Source organism: Perognathus longimembris, chromosome 13 (assembly GCF_023159225.1).
Source record: "Perognathus longimembris pacificus isolate PPM17 chromosome 13, ASM2315922v1, whole genome shotgun sequence".
NCBI classification, from domain to species: Eukaryota; Metazoa; Chordata; class Mammalia; order Rodentia; family Heteromyidae; genus Perognathus; species Perognathus longimembris.
This window is the reverse complement of record NC_063173.1, coordinates 14502473-14517010: the sequence shown is the minus strand read 5'-3', so window position 1 is coordinate 14517010 and position 14538 is coordinate 14502473. Positions and strand designations below refer to the sequence as shown.

Here is a 14538-nt window from a genome sequence, read left to right as displayed (position 1 = left end):
GTGTGCCTTGCTCTCTACCCACCTTAGCTGCTCCTCAGGATGGTGGTCCAAAGGTTCCCTTGCCCATCCTGCTGGGAAAGAACTTGAGACAGGCGTAGAGATACACAGTACTGAGTCCTTCTTTATTTTATCAGCTTCAGTGGATCAAGTAGCAGCAGTGCAGGGTTTCGCCTGGGCAGCAACAGGACAGCTTCTGTCTAGCTGCCCCGTGGGTATTTAGGCCTCCACAGCTTTGAGAGGACAGAATCCCAGGAGAGTCTTGGTGCTGGGCACAGGTAGACCAGCCAAACCCTCTCCCAAATCCAGCCAAACCGGCTCCAGGAAAGAAAGTCCTGTTCCCCAGCATTTTTGGGGCCTTAGGATGAGCTCTTCCATGCGGTGTTCCTGCCAAGTTGACTCAGAGCAGCACTTAGACCTTTGTTCCTTTCCCAAGAGATGGACTTTCCTGACTGATCCCTATGGCCCTAGCAGAACAGGGGCCGTCGCCACGAGCCGTGGACATCTGGGAGGCTCTCCTTCGGCACCAGGTGGCGGCACAGAGCAGGACTGTCAGCCCGACCCGAGAGCTGGGCACACAGAGTAGCCAGGCGGCAGGGAGCACCGCAGTGCTCTGCGGGCGGGTGGCCCTTGTGGTAAAGAAACCAGAAGGTCTGGAAGAGTTGGTCATCGTCCCGCATTCGGTAGACCAGGTCATGCCAGGCAGCAGGCAGCGCGCTGGGCAGCCCGTAGGTTTCTCGAGCTCTGTAGAGGAGCTGCCAGCGTGGTGTGGCTCCTGGTGCATTTGCCTGAGTCAGGTTCAGGATGTAGGTCTCGTGGTCCAGGACTGCGTGAGAACTTCCGGAGTAGTTCCCATCAATTTGATAGACTCGGTAACCTAGGAGAAAGGAAGGTTGACTGGAGGGGAAGGGAACAAAGGCAACACTAGCTAGCGCCAGACATCGGGTCTGCCCTGTGGGCTTGGGCTCTCACCCCCTTCTTTTCCACCAGGCCCAGGGTACAGGACGCTCCTTTTCACCCCACTCACCAGGATTAAGACCAATGTAGGTGGTAGCACTGGGTGCCAGGAAGGCTACAGCCAGCGGCCGGCTCAGAGTCTCCTCATCATAGAAGACCTCAAACTCATCCACATGATTGTGGCCAAAGAACTGACCAGCCACGGTGTTCTCATACCTGTCCAGAAGACAGTTGCACTCAGAAGATTGTAGGGAGGGGAAGGAAGAGATCTGGGGGTGTCAGCATGCTCTTTCTCCCAACTTACTCCAGTAGGTGGGCTCCCTACCACACAAGGCAGTGGCTGAGATGTTCAAGGAAATTTCAACCCCCAGACTCTACTCCCACCCCCACCACCTCCCAGGCCTCCTCCTCCCTGCTAACCTGGCTATAATATGGTAATAATTCCAGCTCCAGCTCTTCAGGCAGTGCCCTGGGGGAATGTGACCGATTATATGTACCTAAGGGGAGAGTTAAAGGTGGTTATTGGGATCCAGAGGCCCCTACCTAGAGAGAGGGGGAGTGGATGAGGGCTCTTTTAGAGTGACCCCCCCCCCCGAAATAATTTATTAGGGACACCAGGACATCAAGCTTCTCTGCTTCCAGGTGCTCCAGCTTGGCAGAGCCTGCTTCTCCCCCAGCCTTCAGCACCTCCACCAGTTGGCCCACCCCTGCCCCTCACTTTGTCTCCTCGGTTCTCAGCAGCCTGAAGCTCCCCCACTAGCCACTGGAGCTGTCCAGCAGGGTCTGTAGAGTTGATCAAGAGCCAGAAATTCTCCCGGGAACAAAAATTCATATTGAGAGAGATGAGGCGGAGGCCAGGGCGTGGAGAAAGGGCATAGAACCCCCCGATCCTGAAACGAAAGTAAACAAGAGGGTTCTACACTTACTGGAAATCCTGGTTGTGCCTGCCTGACCCTGTGCTAGACAGAGGTATGCGCGACCGCAGACCTTCCCTGCAGGAGCTCATTCTAGCTGAAGGCCAAGCAATAGAATTATAGGGTCAGTATTGATCAAGGAATGGCTTAGCGCTTGAGGGCTCCAGGAGTTTGGGGGGGAGACACAAGTGAGCTCAGGAAGGAAGTACAGGCCATTCTGAGGGGAAGATGACTTGGATTTGAGTAAGTTAGGATATAGTGGCTAAAGAGGAGGGGAAAATCCTTGTAGAGTGGGCCAACATAAGCAACAACCGCCTAGGGCGTGGAGACTGGTTATGTGGTTGGCTATTAGCAAGAGGGTGGCTGGAGACAAGGGAGAAAAGAAAGGTGGAGTCGGGATAGAAAGGGCACTTGGAGAATGCCTAGGACACACGCAGGAGGAGCCAGAGAAAATGGCCCAAGTTCCCTCCTCTCACTCGTCCACCTCCCTCCCTAGGTTGCGGTGGACCGTAAGTACCTGAGGGTGTGGAGCGCTTCTGCAGGGAGCCAGGGCTCCCATGCCTTGGCCATGGCATCATAGAGCCAGCGGGAGGACTGGTTGCCCTCTATGAAGGGGGGAGGGAAGCCATTGACAGGTGTGCTCTCGTGGTTGCCCACAGCAGGGTACACTGGTACTGGTCCCAAAAACTTCTTCACAAGATCTGTGATGGTGTTCAAGGCCCGCAGCTGGTCCTGACGAGACTGTTGCCAGACATCATGGGCAGGGATATCTCCAGTCCAGTACACCATATCAAAAGGACCGGCAGGGCCTAGCCCACTCAGTAGGCTTTCCAAGGTCCTCAGGGGCAGGTCACACTTGCTGTACTCGCCCCAGTACCCAGCACCTGGCTGAGAGGCGGGTGGCAGGCCAGAGCCCTTACGGCAGCACAGTGGATCTGGGCAGTTAGGGTCTGTGCCTTCCAGGTAGTCATGATCCCAGTGCAGATCCGTGAGGAAGAGGACACGGCTGACAGGTGCACCTGGGGCTGGTGGGGCTGGTGGCTTGGGGGGTGGCTTTGGTACAGCTGGCAAGGAGATGTTCCAAGATGAGAAGATGTCCCAGTGCCCACAGGAGGAGCCTAGGAGCAGGCCACAGGCCTCAGATGGGCTTAGAACAGAGCGTGTCCACACGTCTACCATGTCGTCCTCAAAGAGGTGGACGGTTGACTGGCATATATTGGGTGGTGCTATGTTCAGTATCTTGCACAGCTTTGTGACCACAGAGCCCAGCCGGACTACATTGGACTCTTGCTGTTGGTGGAAGGTACCAGTGAGAAGTTCAGAGAGCAAAGGAACCAGGCCAACCTTAGTCATGACCCTATGGGCCCCCATGTATAAACAGGGGGCTGGAATGGAATCAGTGCCACTATGATATAGACCTCAGTGCCTCCTATTCATCACCCTGTTTTTCAGGCAGCACCAAACCATGACTTCCTCTTTAGCTCAGGGACCCAGGGGACACTTAAGGCTTATGTTTGACCCACTTTCGCAGGCATTGTCTACTTTGTTTCCTTACTTGGTAAAGCTGACAGTGGGGTGGTGGTGGCATCTAGGCAAGGGAAACCCCACGGGGAAATCAAACTTAGTAAAGATGTGTAGACACCACCCACACCTTTGGGGACTCATCGAGGATGTATTTGGACCTCAGGCCACCTCCGTCTCTGCTCCTCAAGCTCCCCCTCCTCCCCCAGGCTTCTCTACCACAGCTCCCCATTTAGTGCTTACCTTCAGCCCAAAGTTGATGACGGTGAATAGGCTTTTGCAGACTGGGCAGGAGAGGTTCTGCCATCCAAAGGCAGGCTTGAGATTAGATCCTAGGCCATTGAACCTGGCAGGATGGTCTTGTGCAGGAAGAGGGAGAGCTCTGGCAGGGGCCCAGAGAACCATAGAGTCAGACAGAACCAGTGTAAATGCCAGGCCGAGTCCCAGCCACAAGAGTCCCAGACGAGGGGCCCTTGAGGACCTCTCGGGTCCTTGATCCCAGTTGGACCCGGGGTGACCCTGGCCATGTGACAGTCCGTGGCGGGACATTGCCTGACTTCTTGGCAGGACTGGCTCTCCAGACCCCACCCGCAGAGGCCCTGGCTGGCCCGCAGGGCCCGCGGTGGCGCCGGGGACACCCAGTTACCCTTCGCTGTGAACGGCTGACTGCTCAGCAGCCAGCCAGGGAGCAGCTCCGCCCCTTCCTGTTCCTCTGGTCCCCGGCAGCTGATCTGGGCGGCGTGCGGAGTGGGGGAGTCCTGTCATCGAGGGGGAGAGGGTGTGTCCAGCCCCGCCCAGGCCCCGCCTCCGCGCAGGCCCCGCCTCCGCGCAGGCCCCGCCTCCGCGCAGGCCCCGCCCCCAAGCGCCGCTTTCCCTGGGTGTGGGTGTGGGCGGATTCCCTCTGCGGAGACCCGGGGCGCCGCCCGGCTGCCGCAGTCGCCGGAGGCCCAGCCAGTAGCCACGCTGGTGCTGTCGGGCCGGGATCTGGTGGTGGCCCGGGTCCAAGTCTGCGTTCAGATCCCCGGAATAGCTTGCCAGGCGCGCCCGGAGAGGGAGCGTGGGGAAAGCCGGGCGAGAGGCCATCCTCGCCCGCCCGGAGTGGGCGGCCCCAGCCGCCCGGGCCCCACCCCTCGGCTTCCCTCGCTCTGCCCCTGGCAACTGCACCTTTGGATCTTTTTATTTTTGTCTTATCCCGAAGAGAACGGGCTGGGCCTGCTCTGGGTTACTGCTGTGTGAAACAGCTCTACTCCATTTGCAAGGCAATTGTTTTGACCTGCGGTATTCCCATTCCATGGTAAACAGAATGACTTTACATCCTCTATACGCAAATGAACACACCCAGCATCTGGATAGTCCGATAATTCGTACTGATTAAGTATGACTACCTAGCCAGGCGCTGGTGGCTCACGCCTGTAATCCTACCTCCTCAGGAGGCGGAGATTTGAGGATCATGGTTCAAAGCCAGCCTGGGCATGAAAAAATGTATGAAACTCTTGTCTCCATTTAAACACTAAGAAGTAGGGAGTGGAAATGTGGCTCAAGGGGTAGGGCACCAAAAGCTCTGGGACAGAGTCTAGGCCCTGAGTTCAAGCCTGGGACTGGCACACACTACAACAAAAAGATATGACCATGTATTATCTTACCAAATTAAAATTTAAAAAACCAACAACAGCCAAATTTTATATCATGAGACAAACAGAGGTCCATGAACTTCTAGGGAACATCAGACTCAGTGATTTATGCAGCTCTGCCACCGGAAGCCCATAAAAGGAGAGACACCTAGCATTAGGAAAGGATGGCACACACCACCCCCGGCATCTGGGTCAGCAATCTACAACTCCTGACTCTGTCCCTGAGGCTTTAGCTCAACTTGAATGCCTGCTTGACCTGACCCACTCAGTAAGCGGGAACATCATCTCCATGTCTGACTCAACCGTGCCTGAAATCAGTTCAGCACCTTCAACCACCATTATACCCGAGGACTTGGAGATGATTCCAGCTGCTATTTATGGTCATCACTGTGACTGGACTGCAAGTTTCTAGAAGACCAGAACAACCTGAACATTACAGTGTCCCCAAAAGCTCAAGATACAGTCAAGAGGTCATGGAACTCCTATTTGATGGACATTCCCATTCTGTGGGCACATTCTTTTCTTTATCTTTTATCTGTCAAATCTATCTGTCTACTATCTAATCTAGTCCTTGTTTCTTCTCAACCTAGAACAGCCCATATAATCTTCCTCTTTTCCTGTCTTTTTTTTTTGAATACTGATCCACAGCAATCTGAATGCGTGTTTCCTGAATAACAAACTTTTTCAATTCCAAATAATGTCCTTTATACTTTGGCAGTTAATGAGCTTGGATAGAAACAGAATTGGGTAGAAGGATCAAAGAATCACATCATTGATGTGATTTCTCATGGAGGCCTCATGGCCCCTATGAGAATTCTGAAGCTGGAATGACCCTTCTGGGTAGTTCTGAAATGAGAGAGCCACTTTAGTTTGTTTGTTTATGGTGAGTACTGGGGCTTGAACTCTGAGCCTAGGCACAGTCTTTGATTCTTTTGCTCAAGGCTAGTCATCTATCACTTGTGCCACAGTGCCACAGTGCCTTTTCTGTGTATGTGGTACTGAGGAATAGAACCCAGAGCTTCATGAACACTAGGCAAGCACTCTACTGCTCACTAAGCCACATTCCCAGTGAGAGCTACTTTTATTTAGGGAAACCCTTGTAGAGCACTGATAGAAGGGAATTTTCTGTTGAGACCACTGTGCACAGCTGAGGGAAAGTTTATTATTTCTGAATGTAGACACAGTGGCAACAATCACAATGTTCACCAAAGTCTACCACTTGGGCCACTGGGCCTGTCATTGGATGAGGGATGAGGGAATTCCCTCAGCTTCTCATTTTCCTTATAAAATCATGGATCCTGGAGACCTATGCATGAAAAGCATTATGAAGAGCTCTCATAAGGTGTGAGTTTTAGCAATGATTTATTTTAGTATGACAGGATACAATAGGGATCAATATTAAAAAAGGGGACACATTTTCCCTTCTGCTCCCCAATTTAGAAATGGAATTGAAAGACTAAAAATGGCAGTTTCTATTGCCTTCATATTTTCTGAGCTGAGTAGGTCAAGATCATGAGTAGGGTATGATCATATCCTCTAGCAACATCTAATCCTCAGACCTTAGTTCTGCCTGGGTGAAGCCTACTCAAAAACATACCAAAATCCAGGGCCAACAAGTAACCTCCAGGACTTCTTGCCAGACATGCCTTTCACACTTCCTGTGCCTACAGAAAGCTTCGTAGGACTGGGAGTGTGGCTTAGTGGTAGAGTGTTTGCCTAGGATGCATGAAGCCCTGGGCTCAATTCCTCAGCACTACATATACAGAAAAGCTGGAAGTGGTGCTGTGGCTCAAGTAGTGACTCTAGTGGTAGAGTGCTAGCCTTGAGCAAAAAGAAGCCAGGGACAGTGCTCAGGCCCTGCGTTCAAGCCCCAGGACTGAGGGTGGGGGGGAGCTTTGTAGCTTTTTTTCCCCCTTTACTTCTTTCTTTCTTTTTTTTTTTTCCGCTCCTGGGGTTTGAACTCAGGGCCTGAGCACTGTCCCTGAGCTTATTTTGCTTGCTCTCTACCACTTGAGCCACAGCACCACTTCCAGCTTTTCTGTATATGTGGTGCTGAGGAATTGAGCCCAGGGCTTCATGCATCCTAGGCAAGTACTCTACCACGAAGCCACATTCCCAGCCATCCCTGAGTTTTTTTTGTTCATGGTTAGCACTCTACCACTTTGAGTCATAGTGCTACTTCCAGTTTTCTGGTGGTTAATTGGAGATAAGAGTCCCCTGGACATTCTTGTTTGGACTGGCTTTAAACCACAATCATTAGATCTCAGCCTCCTGATGTGATAGCGCACTGAACAGAATGCCTCCATTTTATGATTAAGCACCATCCTGTCATGTATGCTCGGCTTCCTCCCAACACCATCCCTATTGCCCCATCCCCTTAGTCATGTACACTTTGCTTCTTCCTCCCTGTTAGTTCCTGCTTGCCCTGGGATTAATAAGCTCCAGGAAACAGTGAATTTAGTTCCTGTTAACTTGGAATTGATAAGCTTCAGAAAGAACCTAGTTTGAGGAAATGGCTTGGTTCCGGGAGATGAACACTGTGCACCCAGATTTGATCATATTATTTCCTGCTTGCTTGCTTGCAGCTGTAGATTAAGAAAAAAGGGAATTTCCAAACACCCGGTGTGGGGTATATTAACCTGACTTGGTTGGAAGATGGGCTATCACACTTGGGTACCCAACACTTGAGTGTGGTCGCTGGCTGGCTAATAAGAACTTTCCATTGGCTATATATTTTGTCTGAGTGGTGGCTCTAAGAATTCCCCATTTCACTGAGTAGTGAGGATTACAGGTGTGAGCCACTGGTACCTGGCCGCTTTTTAATATCTCAAAGGCAAAAGCAGATTCAGATAGCCTTGTTACGTTCCCTTCCTTCCTTCTTTCCTTCCTTCCTTCCTTCCTTCCTTCCTTCCTTCCTTCCTTCCTTCCTTCCTTCCTTCCTTCCTTCCTTCCTTCCTCCCTCCCTCCTCCCTCCCTCCCTCCCTCCCTCCCTTCTTTCCTTCCTTCCTCTCTCCCTCTTTCCCTTCCTTCCTCTCTTCCTTCTTCTTTCCTTCCTTTTTTGGTTGTGCTGGAGTTTGAGTTCAGGTTTGGTGTTTGCTCAGCTGTGTGCTTGCTTGCCTGGTACTCTCCACTTTAGCCATGGTTCAATCACTTTTTGTTGTTTTTTTCAGGGGGACTTTGCTACCTACGCTGGCTTTGAAAGTGGATCGTTCAGATCTCAGCCTCTTGAGTAGCTAAGATTACAGGCATGAACAGCCAGCTTATGTCTCTTATTCTTGTTAATATCTACAAGGAAGTGGTGGGATGGCCAAGCTAGATTTTCTGTGTGTGTGTGTGTGTGTGTGTGTGTGTGTGTGTGTGTGTGTGTGTGTGCTGGTCCTGGGGCTTCCACTTGGCCTGAGCACTGTCTTTGAGCCTCTTTGTGCTCAGGATTAGCTCTCTACCACTTGAGCCACAGTACCACTTCTGGCTTTTCTGAGTAGTTTATTGGAGATAGGAATCTCACGGAGACTTTTCTTCCCCTGGCTGGCCCTGAACCATGATCCTCAGATCTCAGCCTCCTGAGTAGCTAGGATTACAGGTATGAGCACTGTACCTGGCTTGATTTTGGTTTTTACTTCTACTGCCTACCTCTGGCCATTTATTAATTATATTTATTAATTTTAATTCCCAGGTCTGCAATCTCCACCTCTATCTTGCCTTAAAATCATGTTCTCAAGGCTAACAGTTTCAACACAGGTGTCAAACATTTCAACAATGTCAAAGTGGTAGATGGGCACTGTGCCTCTAGGACAAAACTGGATTATTTGTCATGAGTTGATTATTCTTTCTATCCTAGCAGTGAAGCTATTTATTTTGTTAGTAATAGGTACAAATTTCAAAATGGGTTATGATTTCTGCTCACTGTGCTTTAACCATCCCCATGCCAGGACCCCAGAATCCAGTCAGTTCCAGAAAGCAGCTCCTCCAGCATACTAATGTAACTCTCTTCACGTGGAATTGTAGAAGAAAGATGGTGGAAAGAATCCCAGTTCAGGGCAGTTGATTTCAGGACCATCTTTCCTTCTTAATTTACCTTTATTATCTCTGCTGACTTTGATACCAAATAGTGAGAGAATGAAGGTCCTAGACAAGTGAGCTGTAAGCAGAAAATCTTATTGAAAGAGAGAGATTAAAAAAAATAAAAGCTGGGTGCCAGTGGCTCATGCCTGTAATCCTAGCTGTTCAGAAGGTTGAAATCTGAGGATCATGGTTCAAAGCTAGCCTGGGCAGGAAAATCTGTGAAACTCTTACCTCCAACAAACTGCTCAGAAAAACTTGGAAGTGGCACTGTGGCTCAAGTGGTAGAGTGCTAGCCTTCAGCAAAATAAGCTCAGGGACAGCTCCCAGGCTGAGAGTTCAAGCCTCTGGATTGGCAAAACAAAACAAAATAAAAACTAAGGGAGAGCTCAAAGCCCTAAATTCAAGCCCCAGTGTGCGTGCTCTTTCTCTTTCTCTCATACATATAATTAAAAAAATATAGATCCATAGCTAGAACTCCCACATGGTGAAGCTTTGGGTTGGTAAGTTTCCTTTTCTTTTCTTTGCATATTGGGTCATGGCACCAAAGACTCAGTGCCACATCCTTACTTCCTTGTTCATCCGTCCTTGCTCAATATAACCTTTCTACATCACTGTCCTGGCTCAACAAGTTGTTCTACTTCCATGTTCCCTTTTACTCACTTGTCCCCATTTCATTAATCTGGTGAATGATCTGTTAAATTTAACCTTTTGCCTGCAAGTTGTATATGTCCTTAATTCCCTGACTGTCTGCTTTCTTACTGTTAGGAAACTGAGTCATGAGTGTTAGGAAAGATGAAGCAGTGGAAGGCGAGAAAGAGGGTTGAGATCTCAGCAGACCAGAACAGGCTTTCATCATGGCTGCAGCGGGACCCCAAACGACAGGGTAGGGGTGTAGAAACAAAGAGGAGTGGGGGTGTTAGGTTTTTACACATTCAAGGGTGAGATCCTTCTTTGGAATGCCTTTGTCCTGTCCTCTTGGGGATTCATGGCAGGGGCCTTCAGATGCCAACAGCTCTGCACTTTCAGATGAGGTCAGGGGTAATGCTTTCCTGAGAACCAGAAGGGGCCCCCAGTGGCGGGTGGTCAGTGGGCCATGGGAGTTATGTGGAGTCATGAGGACAAAGTAGATGCCCATCACCTACAAACTCCTATCCCCCATCCCCCAAGAGGTAACCCAACTGCTATTGGGGATACAGGGTGATGAGTACTCTAAGTACTTCCTACGGATTTAGGTGTATGAATGGGGACGCAGCCCGTTGGATCTTCTGCTGAGGACTGCAGGCTCATTTGATGTACCATTTCCGTGACTAGCTGAAGTTTGATAGGTTCTAGGTGAAGAAGCAAAATGAACAAGAACTTTTATAATATGTAGTCCGATTGATAGCAGGAGTAGGAAGGCAATCAGTAGGTCCAAAGAGAAACCACACAAAGGTTTACATTCCATCCACTAGATTTGAAAGGCTGACTCAGTTTGGCAACTTAAATATTGATTAATTAATTAATTAATTTGTTGGTTGTCAGGCTTGAACTCTGGGCCTGGGAGCTGTCCCTGAGCTCTTTAGCTCAAGGCTAATGTTCTACCACTTGAGCCACAGCACCACTTCGGGCTTTCTGGTGGTTAATTGGAGCTAAGAGTCTTGTGGACTTTCCTGCCCAGGTTGGCTTTGAACCACGATCCTCAGATCTCAGCCTCCTGAGTAGTTAGGATTACAGGCATGAGCCACCCGTACCTGGCACAATTAAGTATTTGTGAGAACCATTCTCTGTGGGTCTGACTATAAATGCTTCAGAGAGGGATCAAACAGAAACCACCTAAGAAAGCTATTGCCTAGGGAGGAGAGCAAATTGTGGAGCCAGCTTGTTGGGGGCTCATGCTGGCCTTCAACCAGCCCTGGGGCAGTGTGGGAGGGAGCCCCTCCCACCTTCCGGCCTCAACCAGAAGAGAAGCAAGCGGTCCCCCCGCCTTCTGGATTGGCCTCCCGGCTTGGCCACGTGTCTAATGGCAGAGGCCCTGCCCTTGGGGGGCTGTAGTCCCCGCCCATAGACATCACGGTGATGGACACGGTCTTTAGCCTATGACTGGCCCTTTGGCCAGTCCCCCTCCTTTCCTGCCATTTACAGTTATATAACCCCCCCCCCCCAATTAAATCCTGTGAGACTCATGGACCGTGGATTCGTCTCCCCATGCCTCTCTCAGCGGCCGTTCCACATGTGAGGGGGACTGGGTGGGGGGCGAGGGGGGTACCGGCAACTCTCTCCTCGGCTAAGCGCATTCCATAAGAGCACGTTTTGCCTTCTGCGGGCAGGGGACAAAGCCGAGTGCTCTTTCATAGTTTGGAATTCAGGCATCTCCCCTGGAGAAGTGGGGAGAGGGGTCCCAGAGATCACGACACCAACTCACCCAGTACTTGCTCTTATTCTTTAGATAATCTATTACATAGGTGTTATTTTTGTGCGATAGAAATAGTGAGCAAGTGAAAGGGAAGAGTGGAAGTTCCTTTCTAGTTGGAAGGTAGACAAGCCCCAGCATCAGGTAAGCTTGTGAATGCGATACTTCTTCCTCACCTTTCTGTTTTCATTACTTTTGAAAGGGCGAAGCACAAGGGACTCCATTTGGAATCTGACAACATCCTCTCTTATCTGAACAGTGTTGTTCTTTTGTTTTTAAACAACTATCTCTGTATGGTCACTTACTGCCAGGGTAAGCTTTGTCTGGTTAAGTCTTGGGTCTTTTGTTGTTGTTACTGTGATGTGCTGTCTCAGTTGATCGGATCCCACACTGTGTGTAAGGGGATGATAGATGGGGTAGAAATCTGTGCCAGCAAGACACTATCTGGCTAAGCTTAAGCAACAGAGAAATCAATAGAAATAGTTCCTAAGCAGGGCTTACCTTCAATCCACTAAAATTGAAAGGCTAACTCAGTTTGACAACTACTTATGAGAACCATTTTCTGTGGGCCTGACTAAATGCTTCAAAGGAGGATCAAATCTGCAATGACAAAAGACTAAGAATAGCCAAGGTAAAAGTTTTGAAATAAGTAGCAACTGGTTAAATGACTTAGACATGTATTTTAGGATGCTTAGTAAGATTGACAGCATTGCTAGAACTAGTGATCCTTTATGTATGAGTTGGGGCAGGGTAGGGGGCAGGTCTGGGCCTTGAACTCAGGGCTTGGGTGCTATCCTTGAGCTTTTTTTGCCCTAGGACAGCACTCTTCCACTTGCGCCACAACTTGTCTTTTTCAGTGCTTAATTGGAGATAAGAGTCTCAGACTTTCCTGCCCCAGGCTGGCTTCAAACCTCAATCCTCCATCCTCAGATTTCATCTTCCTGAGTAGCTAGGATTACAGGCATGAGCCACTGGTGCCTGGTATAAGCTTTTAATTTTATTGTATTGTATTTTTACAATTAGTACATTATCCTAATACACATGGACATTATGTAAAGAGCTGGAATCATTGCTTTAGAGGGCATCTGTCTTCTTCAGCTTTGTGTTTTAAAGGGCTTGTGTATACTTGGGGAACAGAAACACATCAAATATATAAAAGGGATGCAGCAACCATTTACCTTACAGCTCCACACATTCAGTCACAATTAAAGAGTAGCCATTTAAAAGACCTTGACATAAACAGACAATAACTCTGACTTACTTAAGACTCAGTTCTTCTTTAAAAAAAAAATATTGTCAAAACGAGGGCTTACAGAGGAGTCACAGTTACAAATGTAAGGTAGTGTACATATCTTGTCAAACTTGTTACCTTCTCCCTCATTTTTCTCCCACTTTCCCTTTTCCCCAACTCCCCTCCGCCCCACCCCCCAGTTGTACAATGGTTAACTACATACTGTCTTGTACGTTTTGCTGTTGAGTTGGGTTGCCTCTTACCCTTTGTCTCACCATTTTGATGTTCCCTTTCTCTTCTCTGATTCAGACCAACATATATTTCATACCCAGAGTACCTAAATCAAATACAGAGACAACAGAGGCTAATCCATAGGGAAGATAAACAAAAGAAAAAGAAATGATTTCACATAGTATGTTAAAAATAACAACAATGATAAACTGCTTGTTTCTATGACTTGGAATTCACTTCGCTTCGCATCGTCTTATTTTATGTGATCATATGAACAGAGCTGTTGAGCGATTGTGATCTTCTGTTAGGACTATCCTAGATGGGCACTAATTATTACCAATGTTTCTTTGGGTTTGGCTCACTTCACTTAGTATGATTTCCCCCCCAAGACTTTACATTTCCTTACATAAGACTCAGTTCTTTAAGAAGTCGAAAGCTTGACAAGATCAATAGTACATAAGCGATTACTTTGATAAATATTTCCTTTAAGCCAGTTTCTTGCAAATTTTACTAACAGCAGAACAATAACCTTAAGGCAAGCTCATTATGATAGATATAGAGAATAAGGTGTTATTTTACATCAGTGTATTAATCTTGACCTTATAAAAACTTCTAGATACTTTTTTTTAAACTACAACTAACATAATCACATAGAATAAAAAAAATACATTCCACCCTTTATACAAATCTCAAGACATACTCATATCCTTTTGCTACTTTCCCAAACATTCTGGGGTTTGTCTTAATTCCTTTCTCCATTTTGGAACAACCAGTTATAACAATCTTTATTTTTCAAAAATCCTTTCTCAGGGCTGGCAATATGGCCTAGTATATGAAGCCCTGGGTTCCATTCCTCGGCACCACATATATAGAAAAAGCCAGAAGTGGCGCTGTGGCTCAAGTGGTAGAGTGCTAGCCTGGATCAAAAAGAAGCCAGAGACAGTGCTCAGGCCCTGAGTTCAAAGCTCAGGATTGGCAGAAAACAAAACAAAAGAAAGTTCCTTTTTCATCCCAAAGCATTTTTCTTATTTTTAACTTTCTCTTCCAAAGACATATTCTCATAGTATCTTCCCATATCTTTTCTACTTCATGTTTTCTTTTTGTCCTTTTTTTCTGCTTTTTAAAACATTATTATTATTATTAGGTTCGAGATCCGGACTCAATCAAACTTGTTATCTGATACTTTTGCTCATTGTCTCTACCAATTGAGCCATGTTTTTAGCCCTCTTTCTTTTGTTTTAATGTGTATTTTGAACTCAGATAATACATTTCCTTCAATAAAACAAAAGTCTGCTTTCAGGAAGAAAAGCATTCTTAAATTGTTTTCCTATGGAATAGCAATCAAAATCACACACAATTAACCAATGTTAACCAATGTTACCCATCTAAAAGATAAGATGAAGAAAAGATACCACAGTATTTAGAGAATGGATTATGAGCCTAGACAAGTGAAAGACAAGGTATCTCCTAGTCATTTCCTGTTACCTGCCCTCTGAATAAACTATAAGTATGGGATTGCCATTCAATACTCATAGGTGGGAGGGCAGGAGGATCTGCACTTACCTGCCTACGTCCTACCTTGTACCAGCTATCCTAAAGTCCTGA

At 48.0% G+C, this 14538-nt stretch overlaps 1 protein-coding gene across 1 annotated transcript; it reads right to left on the bottom strand.

The window, feature by feature from the left end:
* Positions 1 to 95: 95 nt before the first annotated feature.
* On the bottom strand, positions 96 to 4086 carry Smpd1 (sphingomyelin phosphodiesterase 1). The gene is made up of 6 exons (XM_048359828.1): positions 3633 to 4086; positions 2386 to 3158; positions 1673 to 1844; positions 1375 to 1451; positions 1025 to 1170; positions 96 to 874 (listed from the first exon to the last, which is right to left on the bottom strand). Exons 1-6 carry the CDS (start codon positions 3936 to 3938, stop codon positions 465 to 467), a joined length of 1884 nt encoding a protein of 627 aa, XP_048215785.1. The 5' UTR covers positions 3939 to 4086; the 3' UTR covers positions 96 to 464.
* Positions 4087 to 14538: the final 10452 nt, after the last annotated feature.